At 47.5% G+C, this 18,675-nt stretch overlaps 1 protein-coding gene and 2 pseudogenes across 1 annotated transcript; all 3 read right to left on the reverse strand.

The window, feature by feature from the left end:
- Positions 1–18,675, reverse strand: part of LOC133254160 (UL16-binding protein 3-like) — a 115,213-nt pseudogene that overhangs the window by 71,872 nt on the left and 24,666 nt on the right.
- Positions 1,333–18,589, reverse strand: LOC133254162 (UL16-binding protein 3-like). The gene is made up of 5 exons (XM_061428288.1): positions 18,408–18,589; positions 6,361–6,624; positions 4,550–4,831; positions 3,809–3,944; positions 1,333–2,622 (listed from the first exon to the last, which is right to left on the reverse strand). Exons 1-4 carry the CDS (start codon positions 18,478–18,480, stop codon positions 3,826–3,828), a joined length of 738 nt encoding a protein of 245 aa, XP_061284272.1. The 5' UTR covers positions 18,481–18,589; the 3' UTR covers positions 1,333–2,622; positions 3,809–3,825.
- On the reverse strand, positions 15,432–18,055 carry LOC133254475 (tyrosine-protein kinase RYK-like; annotated as a pseudogene).

The following is an 18,675-nucleotide window of genomic DNA, read 5'->3' on the forward strand; positions in this document are numbered from 1 at the left end:
AAGAAGCCATCTTCCGAACATAAAGCACATAAAGTGGAAGAGAGAGGGTTGATGCTGAAGCTGTAGCAAGTCATCCAGAAGATCAAATAAAATAATCTCTGAAGATGGCTATCCTAAATTAGAGCTTTCCAGTATAGAGAAAAGAGTGTTCTATTGGAAGAAGATGCCCCCGAGGACTTGCATAGCTAGCAAAGAGAAGTCAGTGCCTGGCTTCAAAGATTCAAAGGATAGGCTGGCTCTCTTGTTAGGAGCTAATGCAGCTGGTGACTTGAAGTTGAAGCCAAGCCTCACTTACCTTCTGAAAATCCTAGTGACTTTCAGAATTATGCTAAACCTGCTCTGCCTGTGCTCTGCAAATGGAACAACAATGTTGAGATGACAGCATATCTGTTTACAACACTGATTACCAAAAATATTAAATCCACTGTTGAGACCTACTGCTCCCAAAAAAGGACTCCTTTCAAGATATCACTGCTCATTGAGAAAGCACCCAAGGGCCCTGATGGAGAAGTACAATGAGATTCACGTTGGTTTCACACCTGCTAACACAGCATCCATTTTGCAGCCCACGAATCAAGGAGTAGTCATGATATTCAAGTCGTGGTGTTTAGGAAATAGTTTCTGTAAGGCTATAGCTGCCACAAATAGTGTTTCCTCTGATGGATCTGGGCAAAGTCAATTGAAAACTTTCTAAAGTGAATTCATGATTATAAGTTCCACCCAAAACATTCATGATTCATGAATAGAGGTTGAAATTTCAACATTAATAGAAATTTAGAAGAAGTTGATTTTAACTTTCTTAGATGACTTTGAGGGGTTTTGAAGAAGTAACTACAGATGTGGCGAAAATAGCAAGAGAGCTAGAATTAGAAGTGGAGCCTAATGTAAAGATGGGACTGATTGTTGCAATCTAATGATAAAATTGATAAATGAGAGTTGACTCTAATGGATGAGCAAAGTGGTTTATTGATATAAAACCTCCTCCTGGTGAAGATTCTGTGAAGATTGTTGAAATGACAACAAAGGACTTAGAATATTTTAAGTTTAGAATAAATGTAGTTGAAAAGGCAGGAGGAGGATTTGAGAGGATTACCTCCAATTTTGAAAGAAGTTCTACTATGGGTAAAACGCTGTCAAAGAGCATTGCATACTAAGAGAATTCTGTGAAAGGAAGAGTCAATTGATGTGGCAAATTTCATTGCTGTCTTCTTTTCAGAAATTGCGCTACCCACCAAAACCCTCAGCAACCACCACCCTGATTAGTCAGCAGCCACAGACACTGAGACAGGACCCTCGATCAGCAAAATCACGGTGACTCCCTGGAGGCTCAGATGATGCTCAACGTATTTTATTTTAGAAACAAAGTGTTGTGTATTACAGTCTATACATTGTTTATTTAGACATAAAGGTATTGCACACTTAACAGACTTCCATGTCAACACAGTATTATGTGCCGTGGAAATGAAAAAAATTCATGTGATTCCATTTATTGTGAAATTTACTTTATTGCCCTGGTCTGGAAGCCAGCCCACAGTATCTCTGAGGTTGGCCTCTATCTACATGGCTTTTAGTCTATGTTTTCCATCCTGGAACTAACACTCGGATGGCTGCATAGTAGGGTGAACACAGACCTACTGTTGGGATATGGTGATATATACATTTAAAAATCCAGAGAATTTAAGGATCACTTCACAGCTGGACTGCATGTTACTTTAGGAATGATCCTTAAATTCTCTGTTTCCACAAGAAATAAAGCATTATCACTGGTTTTATTTAATCCCATAATGTGGAGGAATGGGGACATACCATGACTTTTCTCCTGGATTAGAAAACAGGCATGAAGTACTTAACTTTTCTGCAATATAGAGATGTTGACTTAAGAATCACTATAAAGGCTTCCCAGGTGGCACTTGTTGTAAAGAATCAGCCAACGAATGAGGTACAGGAGACACAGGCGACATGAATTTGATCCCTGGATCAGGAAGATCCCCTGGAGAAGGAAATAGCAACCCACTCCAGTAGTCTTGCTTGGGAAATCCCATGGACAGAGGAGCCTGGTGGCCTACAGTCTATGGGGTCGCAAAGAGTCGAACACGACTCAGCACCAACTATGAAGGGAACCAGTCAATGTAAAATTTTATTCCTTTGAAAATACAATGAAGTTGTTTCTCTGGATATAGGGAAAAAAACCTCTGAGTCCTGTAATAGCAGATGTATTTTTCCAGCAATATCACCATTTTTAAGAATAAGGTCACGATGCAGGGAAAAGTCTAATTTTCCAAAAACTAGAAGATTGAAAGCGTTATGTTTGTGGTTATCTCTTGTTCAAGTAGTTGAAAGTACCAGTGCAGAGATTGCATCACCCAACACCAAGAGAAAGTGGGAAAGAAGATTTGAAAAAAATAAATATGTTGAGGAGGATGCTCATCAGATGCGACAAGACACAGATGGTGCAGCCACTGTGTCATCATAACTGGTAGACAGACTTGGGATTCCTAAGGTCTGATCTCTTGGCTCTAAGCAGAAGAACAAAAGGAGCCAAGCAAAGACTGAGTCCTGAGCAAAGACTCAGTCCTGAGGCCAACAGAGCACCAGTCAAGGGCTTCCGGGGAACACAGTCTCCTGCAGAAAAGAAAGAGGTATTGGTGCAGGAAGCTGAGGAACTCCTGTCACTTTCCTGGGGCTGCCCCTCCCCAGCCCCCCTCCAGCCCCGCCCTCACTGAAGGGCTCCTATGTCCTCCACCCCCACCCCCACCCCAGGCCCAGCAGCTTCTTGTCACCTCCTCCTTCCTTCCTGCATCACAGAGTCAGCCCAGGCCCTGACACCCCCTGCTCAGGCTCAGGACTGGAGCCAGTGAGGAATCAATCTGCTCCCTTTACTCAGGCACGGATCCTCCCCGAGGTGGGCCTAAAGGACCAGGAAGCAGGTCCCCGGAGGAGGGGCTTTGCTTCCTGACAGCCTTGGGGGCTGCAGGCAAACCTCCTTCCTTCATTCCCCTCCAGCCTCTGAGCAGCATACGCAGCTCTCAGGACCAGGGTCTTGGCCCCCCATCTATTACTGGTCCTGCCTAGCTGGGCGCCTCCACCCCAGATCAGGCCCACCATCCCCAGGCACCTCTGCTCAAGGCAGAGCCTCTCAGTGATGGAGGCTCTGGGTCCCCAGGAGGCTAGTGACCTGCAAGCACAGGCCTGGCCTCAGCCCTTCCCACAGTCTCTGCTGTGGGGCTCCTGACCTCAGCCCTTCCCACAGTCTCTGCTGTGGGGCTCCTGCCTTGCCTGCTTGACCCAGGCCACTTCCTGTGAGAACAGGCCTTTGGACTTGGGTTTGCAAAGGCCTTCCCACCCCTTCCTCCTGGGATGAGAGCCCGGCCCCTCTCATCTTGGCCCCTGGGTGGGTCCCCTCCCCGCTGACACATCATGTGGAGCCCCCTGCTGCTCTCAGGCCCCGTGAGTCCTGTCCTGGCCCTGAGTGCCTGCTGTTCTCACACCACCTACTGGGGCCCTGCCAGCCAGCAGTCTGTGCTCACTCAGGGGACTTAGCTGAACCCTTTAAGCATCAATAGGCCCTCAGCCTTCCCGTGCCCCAGCCACCCCTCACTTCCCACTGTCATCTGACAGTGAGGACCTTTCAGAACTGAGGCCTGATCTTGTCCGAATTCTGCTCTCAGGTGATATGGGGTCTTATTCACTGGCTCATTTCCAGGATGAGGAGGTTCAGTGAGGGGCAGGGGTTGGCTGGGATTCACCTTCCCTGGCCTCACACCAGGCCCTGTGCCCCTGCCTTCCCTCTGAATTCTGCCCTCAGTACCTCTTCTTGTAATGGATTCAGGCTATTATGATGATCGTTATGACCAAACCGGCGAGAACCCCGGTGGCGATCCAGGTGCTGTAACTGCTGTCTGGGGCCATGGGCTGCATTGTAGAGGGTCCCGTGGTCGGTGATGCTGCAAGGAGAGTAAGAGTGAAGCCCTTGTCCAGACCCCAAATTCAGCAGATGCCTGCTCGCCCCCCTGACCCAGGTACCCCTACTATGCAGAGAGTTTACACACATCACATGGAGGCCCCTGAGATAGATCCTCAGGCGAGATGGGGGGAAGGGAGGAGCCCAGTCCTCACAGGGCTCTGACAGCTAATGGGGGAGCAAGGTTTCCAACACAGCCACTCAGTCCTGCTGTGACATCAGAGACGGTGACCTGAGGATGGAGTCCTCAGGAGCTGACAGCAGAGGTGGTATTGACAGTTTTCCAGAAGTAGGATTGGTGACATCTAAAAGAAGATTCTGGAAAGAGGGAATAGTAAGAAGGAGATTGGGATCACAGAGATGCTCTCATGTTTAGGATCCGTGGGAATCCATGTTCACTCGTCCAAAGGCCTGTGCTGTGAGGAGAGACATCAGGAGCTGGAAGAGGAAGGAGGATGACAGAGCATCCCCGGGCCATTGTTCTCCCAGGACAGCTCACCTCTGACAGATCATTTTCACACACACACAGAGGGGTGGGTCCATGTCACCATGAGAGAACTACCACTTTCTCCTACTCTTCTCACTTACCTGTGGTCTTCAACATTTTCTCCCAGCGCAGCAAGAAATCCTGAAACCAGCACTGACAGTCTCCCATGGAGACCTTCTTGAAGAACTCCGTCACAGCTCTGTCATTCTCCCACTTCTCTTTCATCCACCTCCCTTTAGAATGAACCATTGTCCAGTATCCATTCTCCGAATCAAAGAGGAGGCACAGTTGTCCATTGAAGCCAAACTGCCAGGATCCACTGGTGTGTCCACTGTCTTCACGCCAGCATGCCATCCTGGCCTGCAGGGTCAGAGGGCCTGACCCTACCGAGGAAAAGAAAGAGCTCAGCCTCTGAGCTTGACAGATTCTTTGCCCCACCTGGGTCCACCTCCCCTGGGCCCAGCTAATCTGGCCCTGGTCTCTCCTGAAACAGCTGTTCTTTCCACTGTACTACTAGGCAAGGACAATATCCTTTATCGCCGGGAGCCAGCGAGAGACATTCCGCTCGTGACAAAGGTCATGAGGAAGGAGGCTCGGCATACGCAAAGGCAGGATCGAGCCTCGGGAGTCTCCCCGGATATTCTCGAGTATCTTCCCTCAAAAAACCAGAGTCTGCCTACTTTTTGCTTTGTGCTCTCACCTCTGACTTTACTGGGGGCTGTCCCCTACCACCATCTCGCTCTCTCTGTCAAAGAGTTAACTTACAGCTCCAATTAATAAAGTTCCTGGGCAATTAGGAGTGTTTAAATCCAAACCCCTCAGATGGCTCTCTAACTCGCCTGACAAGTTTACCCGGACTCCTGCAGCTATGCATACGATTGTTTACAGTCTCCCAGCCTCCAGAGGCACGGGAAGCTTAAGATATTCAAATAGCTTAGAGCCTCTCAGAGAATTAGAAACTGTCAGAATAAGACTAGTAAAGGATTTCATTGATGAGTCAATGTTTGTTGCCAAGTTTTCACATCCCCTGAATTGTATCCTTGAATATGTATTAATTAATATAGTTGGTATATAGAAAAAATAAGTAGTGGCCTTGGTGTTAGTAACTTTAGACCCTTAAGGTAATAAATTCTTTCCTTTGTTGTAAACCCATTACACATCCGCCCTATAGGAATGCAATTTTATCTTTGGAAGATGGCGCCAAACCTTAAAATAATTACTCTTAGAGAAAATAAGTCTTTGTTGATAAGTCCTTGTTAAGAGTCATAAAATGTTAGTAGGCCTTCTGGCCAGAAGATGATGTAAATCACCTAAACCATTTGTATACGATAAATTTGCAGGAAAGAAACCCTGGTTTTTGATAAGAATCAAAGACTGCTGACTTTGCATCGCCTATTATCCTCTATGTGTAACTTAGGGTATAAAAGCCCCTGTTAAAAATAAAGCTACGGGCCTTGCTCACCAGTGCTTGGTCTCCCCATGTCTTTCTTTTCACATTCTGGCTGAAGTCTCCATCTGGAGCGCGGAACCCACCATGCTTATTAATTATGCCTGGGCTTCTAAGACCCACTCGAGAAGGTGTCTAGGGTGAGGCACCTTCCGCTATTTGAGAGGGCGCCTGAGGCCTACGTAAGTGGTGCAAACTTCTTGTCTTGAAGTTTTATTGGTCTCCCGCGTAAACCAAGCTACTCAGCCTCTTTTCTCCACTGAATTTTCCTACTGAGCTATCCGCATTCTATTATTCTTTATATCTCTAATTAGCATATAAATAGTCGCCTAGGCCATCTCTCCTTCGAATACCCTGGATCAGCTGGGGCTGGTCCCCAGCACTTTATTTTTTTTTTCACCCGAAAACAGTGGATGCAGCTAAGCCCCCAGTCTACTCCTCCTGCATTTGGACTTTCTAACTCACCCTCGTCTATGTGTTTCTCCGGTGTAACGTCAGGCATCTGCTTCTTGAGCAAGTCCCCAGTGTCTCTGAGTGTGTCAGTCTGTGTTTCCCACGCGTTCATACTTTTCACTTCCTCTCCCAATGGACTCATGTACTTGATCTTAGCTCTACCACAGTCATAGGAGAGAAAGACCTTTTGATCAACTTCTCCTTGAACCTCACACCATGGCTGACCATCTCTGGGCTGAGGATCGATGGTGAAATTATAGGAAAGAGAATGAGCGTCTGTGAAGGCAAAACACAGTGAGGGTGAGGTTGGGGAAAAAGACCCTGAGGCCCCTTCCCCCATTTATGTGAGAGCAGAGTAAAGTGCAGGGCTGGGCTGACAGAGCAATGACACCCCACAACACACACCACACAGCCAGTGCCCCTCCTCTCCTTGTGGAGAAGGAGGAGTCCCCTGCCTGGCAAATTTCACACATCTTGGGTGTGTCCCCACCCAGGTCTGTTCTCAGCATAATAACCTTTGCAGAGACGTGCCAGGCTGCTATGCAGGAAAAGCCTAGATGCCAGAGGACTGTCAGAATCTAACCCCGTGTCCTGTGAGAGACGGGGAGCCTGTGGGGATGCTCCTGAGGAAGCAGGATCACAGGGAGAGGGGCAAAGAGGTGACGGGTGAGCACAGAACCCCAAGTTGGTGAAGGGAGAGTTCACAATTAGGGGTCACAGGACTTAGCAAGGCCGGGGAGACACTGCTGATCTCCCATTAGGATGGGTCTTGGAAGCCTGGAGAAAGGCCTGGCCCACATGGCATGAAAGAGAAAATCCAGAACTTCTGAGGCAGGTGGTAGAGGAGGGGATCAAAGGCTCAGGGAAGTGAATCTGCCAGGGGGACACGGTATGAAAGGGCAGGAAAGTGTCCAGGCCACCAGGCGCCATGGGAAAGCCTGATGGACTCTATGGAGCCTGAGAGGAAAGCACGGATGAGAAGCAACTCCAATAGTTCAAGGATGACTTTTGTGGAAATCAGGGATAGTGGTAGGAGACCTTGTTCCTGTGGGCTTTTGGCAGGAACAGGGATGGAAAATGGGGAAAGATCAGATTCCAGGTGGAGTGTTGTATGTCAGGAGAAAAGTTGGTACAACAGTCAAAGTGATTAGTGAAAGTCACTCAGTCATGTCTGATTCTCGTGACCCCAATGGACTATACAGTCCATGGAATTCTCCAGGCCAGAATACTGCGGTGGGTAGCCTTTCCCTTCTCCAGAGGATCTTCCCGACCCAGGAATCGAACCCAGGTCTCCTGCATTGCAGGCGGATTCGTTACCAGCTGAGCTATCAGGGAAGCTGAAAGTGATTAGAGAGTCCCAATGCCAGCCAGGACCTGACTGCAGAGAGTACAATGCTGGCTCATAGCACAGGGTGATCCTAGAGGCAGAGAGATGGTCAGTGAACCTGGATGCAAACTGCTTGAGAGACAGAAAATAAGGAGAGACAAACACAAGGCTGGATGATCAGTAGGCTGAAAGCAGCCATCCCTACCAAACATCCCTACCAAAATCTCCAGAACTGAGCTACTTCTCAGAAGGAAGCCACATTCCAGTGAGGAAGGCCCTTTCAACACCACAGCAAGTGCAGAAGTCCTTCAATACTCTCCCGATGAGCCACATGGTTATTTGCTGGGGCAATTAACTCCAATACTTTGGCCACCTGATGCAAAGAACTGAGTCATTGGAAAAGACCCTGATGCTGGGAAAGATTGAAGATCAGAGGAGAGGGGACGACAGAGGATGGGACAGTTGGATGCCATCACTAATGCAATATACATGAGTTTGAGTAAACTCTGGGAGTTGGTGATGGACAGGGAAGCCTGGCGTGCTGCAGTCCATGGGGTGGCAAAGAGTCAGACACGACTGAGTGACTGAACTGAACTGGAACTGCAGAAGGAGAAACTACTCCCACATTCATATTGGACCCAGTGTGTTACTAACACCACACACAGGAATGGTAGCATGATCACGGCCCCTGTGCTGTGAAGTGATGCTCTGAGGACCAGGCAATTAATAGACACCTGTCTCAGGTCCTGCTGACAGTGGTTATCTCTGGGTCCACAGGTCCACTCAGTGTCCATTGCACACGTCCTGGGCTTCTGACATGAATGCACAGTCTGTGTTGTTAGTAAACTGCCATGGGTGAGGTACCATAGTCGTGGATTCCACATTCATTCTTCTCACCCTGACTCCCCATCCCCCGACAGTACATGGAGACAGTATCATCTCCTGGAGGAAAAAATGGAAACGAGTACCAACCTACAATCTCCCTAGGCCTGCAGAGCTGTGGTCCCTATCTTATCTCCACTGAATTACCACTGAGGTCCTAGGTTCCCTCTAATGGTACATATGAAATACGTCAGGCTTCGCAGACCCTAGGTCTCTGCTGCAACTGCTGTCCTGGCACAAAGGCAGTCACAATTGATGAATGATGAGTGTGGCTGGACCTGCTTCTTGGGCAGATGACCCAACAGAACTGGTGACATCATAGCTTCCTGTGTTCAGAAAGGTACTACATGCTGTAGGTGGCATTTTACTTGGAGGCTCACAACACAGACTCCTGGTGTCCTGAAGAAAGGACATACCACTTGCAGTGAGAAAGCCCATACCATTCAGTGCGGCTCCTGGTATGGTCCTGGGGCCTGGCAGAGATGAGGCCTCTGGTCATGGAATGTCAGAGTTGCCCATCATGATCTGGGTTCATCAACCCCTAACCATTAGTTCAGATAGGCCAGCCGTCATAGGATAGAAGTGATTATGTGGCTTGACATAACCAGGCCCACAGGGAACAAATAAGATGTGCCAGCAGGTGACCTAGGCCTGACACCAGAGATGATACAGGGCCACTATCCCCTGCTCACACCTGTGGCTTCATGCAGTATCCCCTATGGCTCCTTGAACCAAGGAAGGCAGTCTACAGCAGAGGGGGTGCATTAGCCCATAACAGCCAGATCCACACTCCTATCACAGTCCCACCACCAGAAGCTACAAGGCAGGACATGGTAAGTTTCTGATGCATAAACAGACAACTGAGGCAGCTCTTGGATGCTTCTCTACAGGATGGGTCACTCATTCCTGGGGTCAGAAACCAGGACAGTGGACAAGTCTGGTTCTCAGTTGATTTACACATTATATTTGGCTCCTGCTGCTCCACAAATGTGGAAGGTCCTTTTGCACCCACAGACAGATACCAAATTGCCTAAAGAGACCTTGAGATTTACTTTCTTCTGTAGAAAAAAATTTGTCAACTCCTACCTTAATCAATAACCATTATAGGCTGCTGCTGTCCCAATTCCTAGACACTATGAATGTGGGACCAAAGGGTAGAAGTGGGGATGCCCAGCCTCACCCTCGAGTCCTGTGTCACACTCTGGGAAACCCTGTTCTCATCCCTCCTAAGTTAGGTCTTGGGGGCCAGGTCGGGGGGGGGGGGTGGGCTGTTGGGTGAGTTATCAGACAGAGGGATAAGATGCCAGTTGAGAGAGGGCATGTTTAGACTTTCTCCAAATAGCTGTTGGAGGCCCTGGGTTCTTGGGACCATGGACAAATGGGTAATAAATGGTCTCATAGCCATAACAGCTGCTCCAGCAAAGTGCATCCATTGCTCCTTACCCCTCGTCCAAGGTAAGGAGCAATGGATGCACTTTGCTGGAGCAGCCGTGAAAAGATACCCCACGCCCAAGGTAAGAGAAACCCAAGTAAGACAGTAGGTGTTGCAAGAGGGCATCAGAGGGCAGACACACTGAAACCATACTCACAGAAAACTAGTCAATCTAATCATACTAGGACCACAGCCTTGTCTAACTCAATGAAACTAAGCCATGCTCGTGGGGCAACCCAAGATGGGCGGGTCATGGTGGAGAGATCTCACAGAATGTGGTCCACTGGAGAAGGGAATGGCAAACCACTTCAGTATTCTTGCCTTGAGAACCCCATGAACAGTATGAAAAGGCAAAATGATAGGATACTGAAAGAGAAACTCCCCAGGTCAGTAGGTGCCAAATATGCTACTGGAGATCAGTGGAGAAATAACTCCAGAAAGAATGAAGGGATGGAGCCAAAGAAAAAAGAATACCCAGCTGTGGGTGTGACTGGTAATAGAAGTAAGGTCCGATGCTGTAAAGAGCAATATTGCATAGGAACCTGGAATGTCAGGTCCATGAATCAAAGCAAATTGGAAGTGGTTAAACAAGAGATGGCAAGAGTGAATGTCGACATTCTAGGAATCAGCGAACTGAAATGGACTGGAATGGGTGAATTTAACTCAGATGACCATTATATCTACTACTGTGGGCAGGAATCCCTCAGAAGAAATGGAGTAGCCATCATGGTCAACAAAAGAGTCTGAAATGCAGTACTTGGATGTAATCTCAAAAATGACAGAATGATCTCTGTTCGTTTCCAAGGCAAACCATTCAATATCACAGTAATCCAAGTCTATGCCCCAACCAGTAACGCCGAAGAAGCTGAAGTTGAACGGTTCTATGAAGACCTACAAGACCTTTTAGAACTAACACCCAAAGAAGATGTCCTTTTCATTATAGGGGACTGGAATGCAAAAGTAGGAAGTCAAGAAACACCTGGAGTAACAGGCAAATTTGGCCTTGGAATACGGAATGAAGCAGGGCAAAGACTAATAGAGTTTTGCCAAGAAAATGCACTGGTCATAACAAACACCCTCTTCCAACAACACAAGAGAAGACTCTATACATGGACATCACCAGATGGTCAACACCGAAATCAGATTGATTATATTCTTTGCAGCCAAACATGGAGAAGCTCTATACAGTCAGCAAAAACAAGACCAGGAGCTGACTGTGGCTCAGACCATGAACTCCTTATTGCCAAATTCAGACTTAAATTGAAGAAAGTAGGGAAAATCACTAGACCATTCAGGTATGACCTAAATCAAATCCCTTATGATTATACAGTGGAAGTGAGAAATAGATTTAAGGGCCTAGATCTGATAGATACAGTGACTGATGAACTATGGAATGAGGTTCATGACACTGTACAGGAGACAGGGATCAAGACCATCCCTTTGGAAAAGAAATGCAAAAAAGCAAAATGGCTATCTGGGGAGGCCTTACAAATAGCTGTGAAAAGAAGAGAAGCAAAAAGCAAAGGAGAAAAGGAAAGATATAAACCTCTGAATGCAGAGTTCCAAAGAATAGCAAGAAGAGATAAGAAAGCCTTCTTCAGCGATCAATGCAAAGAAATAGAGGAAAACAACAAAATGGGAAAGACTAGAGATCTCTTCAAGAAAATCAGAGATACCAAAGGAACATTTCATGCAAAGATGGGCTTGATAAAGGACAGAAATGGTATGGACCTAACAGAAGCAGAAGATATTAAGAAGAGATGGCAAGAATACACAGAAGAACTGTACAAAAAAGATCTTCACGACCAAGATGATCATGATGGTGTGATCACTGACCTAGAGCCAGACATCCTGGAATGTGAAGTCAAGTGGGCCTTAGAAAGCATCACTACGAACAAAGCTAGTGGAGGTGATAGAATTCCAGTTGAGCTATTCCAAATCCTGAAAGATGATGCTGTGAAAGTGCTGCACTCAGTATGCCAGCAAATTTGGAAAACTCAGCAGTGGCCACAGGACTGGAAAAGGTCAGTTTTCATTCCAATCCCAAAGAAAGGCAATGCCAAAGAATGCTCAAACTACCACACAATTGCACTCATCTCACGTGCTAGTAAAGTAATGCTCAAAATTCTCCAAGCCAGGCTTCAGCAATATGTGAACCGTGAACTTCCTGATGTTCAAGCTGTTTTCAGAAAAGGCAGAGGATCCAGAGATCAAATTGCCAACATCCACTGGATCATGAAAAAAGCAAGAGAGTTCCAGAAAAACATCTATTTCTGCTTTATTGACTATGCCAAAGCCTTTGACTGTGTGGATCACAATAAACTGTGGAAAATTCTGAAAGAGATGGGAATACCAGACCACCTGATCTGCCTCTTGAGAAATTTGTATGCAGGTCAGGTAGCAACAGTTAGAACTGGACATGGGACAACAGACTGGTTCCAAATAGGAAAAGGAGTACGTCAAGGCTGTATATTGTCACCCTGCTTATTTAACTTATATTCAGAGTACATCATGAGAAACACTGGACTGGAAGAAACACAAGCTGGAATCTATATTGCCGGGAGAAATATCAGTCACCTCAGATATGCAGATGACACCACCCTTAATGCAGAAAGTGAAGAGAAACTTAAAAGCCTCTTGATGAAAGCGAAAATGGAAAGTGAAAAAGTTGGCTTAAAGCTCAACATTCAGAAAATGAAGATCATGGCATCCGGTCCCATCACTTCATGGGAAATAGATGGGGAAACAGTGGAAACAGTGTCAGACTTTATTTTTCTGGGCTCCCGAATCACTGAAGATGGTGACTGCAACCATGAAATTAAAAGACGCTTACTCCTTGGAAGGAAAGTTATGACCAACCTAGATAGCATATTCAAAAGCAGAGACATTACTTTGCCAACAAAGGTTCGTCTAGTCAAAGCTATGGTTTTTCCTGTGGTCATGTATGGATGTGAGAGTTGGACTGTGAAGAAGGCTGAGCGCCGAAGAATTGATGCTTTTGAACTGTGGTGTTAGAGGAGACTTTTGAGAGTCCCTTGGAATGCAAGGAGATCCAACCAGTCCAATCTGAAGGAGATCAGCCCTGGGATTTCTTTGGAAGGAATGATGCTAAAGCTGAAACTCCAGTACTTTGGCCACCTCATGCGAAGAGTTGACTCATTGGAAAAGACTCTGATGCTGGGAGGGATTGGGGGCAAGAGGAGAAAGGGACGACAGAGGATGAGATGGCTGGATGGCATCACTGATTCGATGGACCTCAGTCTGAGTGTACTCCGGGAGTTGGTGATGGACAGGGAGGCCTGGCGTGCTGCGAATCATGGGGTCGCAAAGAGTCGGACACAACTGAGTGACTGATCTGATCTGATCTGGTGTGAACCAAAACGGCTCTAGGGTGCCTTAGTGGGAAAGACTCGCCCCACCCCCACCCCCCCCCACACACCCACCATGGTCTCTGTCTGCCTCTTGTTTGTAGAAAAGTTTTAGTCAGCCAGGCCTCCTGTGAGTTTCAAAACAGTGGTTTAAGAGTTAAGGATTAGAACATGTGAAGATGGAGAAAGGAATACTCCTTAGGCTGGGAAACTGGTAACAATTTAGACTGTGACCAGCCACATAGCAGTGTCATGAAATTACCAGTTCTCTGAAAGATAACAAAGAGCTGACACAAGTCTTAAGTTGTTTTTACAGGAAGCAGACCCCCAGCACATAAAAACTGCTGGCTACAAGCACACAGACCCCCAGACTGGTTGAAACAATAAGCTTGGTGGTGCTCAAATGTTCGCCTCGTGCCAACCAACCTGACTGTGCTCAACACACTGATGCACCCTGCAGCAGCCACCTCTGCCCCCTTTTCTAACTTGGAAACTTGGAGACGGTCTGAGAACATTAGGTCACTATTTCCCAGGGCTCCTGGACAAACCAACTTGTCCTTTTCCACCACTTGTTAACTTCACCAGTGGTAGGATCTGGGTCATAACCAGCTTCAATTAGTAACAGCCTGAGCTGTCTGGGAGGAGCTGTGACTCCAGGGAGGCGCTGGTCAGTGGCTAGGCATTGAGCCCCTTCCTCGCGATGCATATGTAATTTATTTTAAATAAATTGAATACTTTAATTTTTTCAAGTGTTTTTAAAAATCCATTTTATACTTAAGCCAGCCTTGAAGATAAGCACAAAATCTGTTTACTTTCCATGATTGCACCTTCTGGAATTGTGTTATCCTCCTTTTCCAGAAAGTAAAAATAAATAAAATCACCATTGTTTACTATTGACCTGCCCCAAATCCACTTCTGGCTCTGAGTACTGCTGCTGCTGCTGCTAAGTCGCTTCAGTCGTGTCCGACTCTGTGCGACCCCATAGTCGGCAGCCCATCAGGCTCCCCCATCCCTGGGATTCTCCAGGCAAGAATACTGGAGTGGGGTGGCATATGCTAGGATCTGCCAAATTTAAGATGTTTCAGTGAATTCAGCTCCTACTTTTCCCAAAATAAGAAGGCAGAACTCCTCTTTATTAAAAAAAATAAATTTAAAAAGGCAATATTTCATGAATGAGTAGTTTCTGTTTCTATTGTATTTTTCTCTTTTTTTTTTCTTCTAGCTTTTAAGTTTTCTTCCTCCAACACTGCCTTTTCCTGTACAAGGCAACAGCATTTTTTCTTTTTTCTTTTCCTAAGACAAAGTATTTTATCTTATAGACAAATAATTCCCAAGACTAGTGATAAATATTAAAAAAAAAGAAGAAGAAGAAGAAGAAGAAAGAAACTTAAGGGTTTCCCTGGTGGCTCAGCAGGTAATGAATCCACCTGCAATGCAGGAGACCCCAGTTCAATTCCTGAGTCAGAAAGATCTCCTGGAAAAGGGAGAGGCTACCCACTCCAGTATTCTTGAGCTTCCCTGGTGCCTTAAATGGTAAAGAATGTACCTGCAATGCGGAAGACCTGGGTTTGATCCCTGGGTTGGAAAGGTCCCCTAGAGAAGGGAAAGGCTAACCATTCCAGTATTCAACCCTGGAGAATTCTACGGAATGTATAGTCCATGGGGTCGCAAAGAGTCGGACACGACAGAGCAACTAAGCCCAGCACATTCAAGAGTGAATCAACTACATTACTTTGATGAAGTAAAAACTAAAAAGCACTTGGCACTAAGCTAGTCCAAGTATTTGTGTTGAAACAATTTTAAAAACTATTTATTTTATAACACTGTTTAAAACTTTCTTGGTCAAAAAATTTATACAAATATTTTCAGTTCAACCTAAAGAAAGTGTTATCTAGAAAATATTCCACATCATTAAGTCTGTCTTAGAAAGTTCAGGTGCTATGGCATTCCTAAGGCACAGTGTTCTGGAAGACAATGTGCTTCTGCGGTGCTGGGTGATGTATGTGACTGGCTGGCTCCAAGTGGGCCTCAGCAGGCACTGTCCCCCTGATGCTGGGGGACTGTGAGAGGACAGTCAGACACAGACCCCCAGGGCTGCATGGAACCCTGTGAGACACTGGGCCAGCTGCTGGAACTGGGCTTCTCCTCCGAATCTAAGGCCCAGCACAAGCCATCACAGCAAATGGTTCATCAGGACAGTTGATAGGCTGGGCTATTTGATGACCTTCTTTCATATCTCTAAAGAGTCGACATCCAGGTAGGGTATTTGACCCAGAGCCATGAGCTCCTACACTATCACTCTGAAGGCCCACACATCACTAGCACTGGAGAACTAAAAAAAATTATTTTTTTAATATCCATTTTTTTTTTTTTTGGCTGTATTGGGTCTTAGTTGTGGCACTTGGGATCTTTTTTGCAGCACGAAGACTCTTAGTTGCAACATGCTGACTTCTTAGTTGTAGCATGTGGGATCCAGTTCCCCGACCAAGGATCGAACTGGGCCCCTTCACTGGGAGTGTGGAGTCTTAGCAACTGGATCACCAGGGAAGTCCGGAGACCTCATCCTTAACCAGACATTCATGAGCCATCCATTGATCCCACGTTTTCATTGTCCCCCCACACAGTGAGAGTCCATGGGGAACAAGATTCTGGAGAGGGGCTATCTGTACTCTTAACTTGAGGTTGTCATCAATGGCAGAGCTCCTAGCAGCCAGGTCTTTGTGGAGGACTTCTCTTCTGACCAGGTAATCCATTCCACAGGTAATCTGACCTTGTGGACCAAGTCCTGTTGAGAAATTGCCTGAGGATTATTGGCCTCTACTAATTTGTGCTGCAGGCTTCCCTGGTGGCTCAGACAGTAAAGAATCTGCCTGCAATTCAGAAGACCCAAGTTTGATCCCTGGGTCGGAAAGATCACCTGGAGAAGGGATTGGCCACCCACTCCATTATTCTTGCCTGAAGAATTCCTCAGACAGAAGAGCTTGGCTGGCTACAGTAGATGGGGTGGCAAGAGCCGGACAGGACTGACTGACTAATACACACACAGAGACACACAATTTGCAATGCTGTGAAAACTATTTATGATTCTCCCAATTCATGTAAGGCAATATCACCAGGGGTTTTCTCTTTCTTCTATACACACAAGGGAAATAGGAGGAAGATTTCTGTGATGAAGATCTCACAGCTTGCAACGTTCAGGGAGTATTGTCACCTGAATTTCAGAAGCTTAATCTCTGTTTTTACAAATGATTGCTGTTCTTTATTTGGATCTTTTTCATCTACATAAATCCCATGGAAAATATGCCCTAAACTACCTTCTTGGAGTACATCCTCTCCTGGACAGAGTTATCCTCTCCTTGGATATTTCAATATCCTTCACCTTAGCTCTGGCCTCCAAAAGATGGCACTTCTCAAGACACTCCTCTACCCACCCACAAGGTAGGATAACGGGATGGAAGTACCATTGTTGGGTGTGTCTCCTCACAGATACTGAGTCATCTGGGACATGGCTGAGACAACCCTTGGGAACTACTGGACACTGACGCTGTCTTCCAGTTCAATTCTTGTCATACTATGAAGGTGCAAAACAGCTAATATTATTACTACAAGAAACATAACTGCACAGCAAACCCCTGCGCTGATATAAAACACACGGTTAGAAGTAGCTGGAGCTGCATGAACAGGATCATAAATAGTTCTGCTTTTTTGTAACACATTTTCCTTCCTTTCAAATTTTTGAAGAAGGGAAGTTTTTGAAGAATTTACTGTCAAATTGAGCTGCATTTAGTATCATAACCTCATCATCTACTTTGCAGAAAAGGAAAGCTAGAGACGATATAGTGCGTGGAAATCCCCCCACCCCGTGCCCCTCGCACGCCCTACCCCATCGAGCAGAAATGCTGACCTGGGGCAGGTCCACGAAATTGTCTACTTGGAAACCTGCTTATATTCTACTTGGACTCTGCAGGCCAAGTGAAAGGCAGGGCATCTGTTTCGCGGGGTTAAAGAATAGACGTAGTGCCCAACAAGGCCACTTCTCTAATAAAAAATGTTCTGCATCTAGACCAATGAGCCCAGGCACCTGGTCCCTGCTCAGGAAGAGGCTTGCACCGGCCCCCGGGGTAGCGAGTGAGGCCCGGGGGCTGGGGGTGGAGCCCGGGGGCCGGGGGTGGAGCCCGGGGGCCGGGGGTGGAGCCAGCAGCGAGGGCTCGGACAAGAGCTCTCAAGCACGTTTCAGCCGAAAGTGCGCCACCGCCGCCTCCAGGGCACCAGGGTCCGCTCTGCGTTTATAACTTACGGCCGGGAAAGAGCGCTGGTCCTTCAAGGGCCGGGAGATGTAGGGACCAGAAGGGTCTCTGTTGCACAGGTCGGGGCGGGAGGGTGTGTTTTTCTCGGCGGGTCTGGGTCCCTTCTCCCAAATCGCCCGGCTCCAAGGGCTCCCACTTCCCAGGGGCGGTCTGGACCCTTGAGGGGTTTCAACCCTATTTCCTGCCGCGTCCCGGCCCCCTCGTGCCCCCCGTCACTTCCCAAATTCCCGGCATTACTACTCCACCCAAGTCACCCCTGTTGTGGCCCGGAGAGCCGGCAAGAAGCCGGGAGGAGCCTCCGAGGACCAAATGGGCCAGGGAAGGGAAAGAGGTGGGGGCGGCGGCCCACCCTGTAAAAAGTTTCGCGAAACCCCGCGGACACCACCCCCATCCCCTTTCCGGCTCATGCTATGCTATGCTAAGTCACTTCAGTCGTGTCCGACTCTGTGCGACCCCATAGACGGCAGCCCACCAGGCTCCCCCATCCCTGGGATTCTCCAGGCAAGAACGCTGGAGTGGGCTGCCATTTCCTTCTCCAATGCATCAAAGTGAAAAGTGAAAGTGAAGTCGCTCAGTCGTGTCCGACTCTTAGCGACCCCATGGACTGCAGCCTAACAGGCTCCTCCGTCCATGGGATTTTCCAAGCCAGAGTACTTGAGTGGGGTGCCATTGCCTTCTCCGGATCATAGCCCATCCACTCTCGCGTTCCCCCACGCCCCGCGCAGGGTCATCCCCGAACTCACCGCTGGACGTCCCGCTGAACAAGACAATCGGCAGCAAAACGAGGAAACCAAGACTGGTCTTTGAGCCACCCATTTCTCCCTTTGCCACCTGGATCCCAATTTTGCAGGAGTGCGAGGCTGCCAAGCTAGAACCCGCGATTTCTTCCCGCTAGCCCACAGCTGCTGTCTTGCTTCCGCTTCTGCACGGACTGCCTGGCCCCACCTCCGCGGACAGGCCCCGCCCCAGGTTTCCTAGCAGTAACCATTAGGAAGCCCCGCGCCGGAGGCT

Source organism: Bos javanicus, chromosome 9 (genome assembly GCF_032452875.1).
Source record: "Bos javanicus breed banteng chromosome 9, ARS-OSU_banteng_1.0, whole genome shotgun sequence".
In the NCBI taxonomy this organism is placed as follows: Eukaryota; Metazoa; Chordata; class Mammalia; order Artiodactyla; family Bovidae; genus Bos; species Bos javanicus.

What these genes read in the sequence shown, in the direction of transcription:
- LOC133254162 (XM_061428288.1), bottom strand. Translation starts at nt 18,480, where the DNA reads ATGGGTGGCTCAAAGACCAGTCTTGGTTTCCTCGTTTTGCTGCCGATT. An exon ending in GGAGAAACACATAGACGAGG is followed by an intron (nt 4,832 to 6,360) that starts GTGAGTTAGAAA and finishes TTTCCTCGGTAG; the next exon opens with GGTCAGGCCCTCTGACCCTG. An exon ending in GAAAATGTTGAAGACCACAG is followed by an intron (nt 3,945 to 4,549) that starts GTAAGTGAGAAG and finishes CTCTCCTTGCAG; the next exon opens with CATCACCGACCACGGGACCC.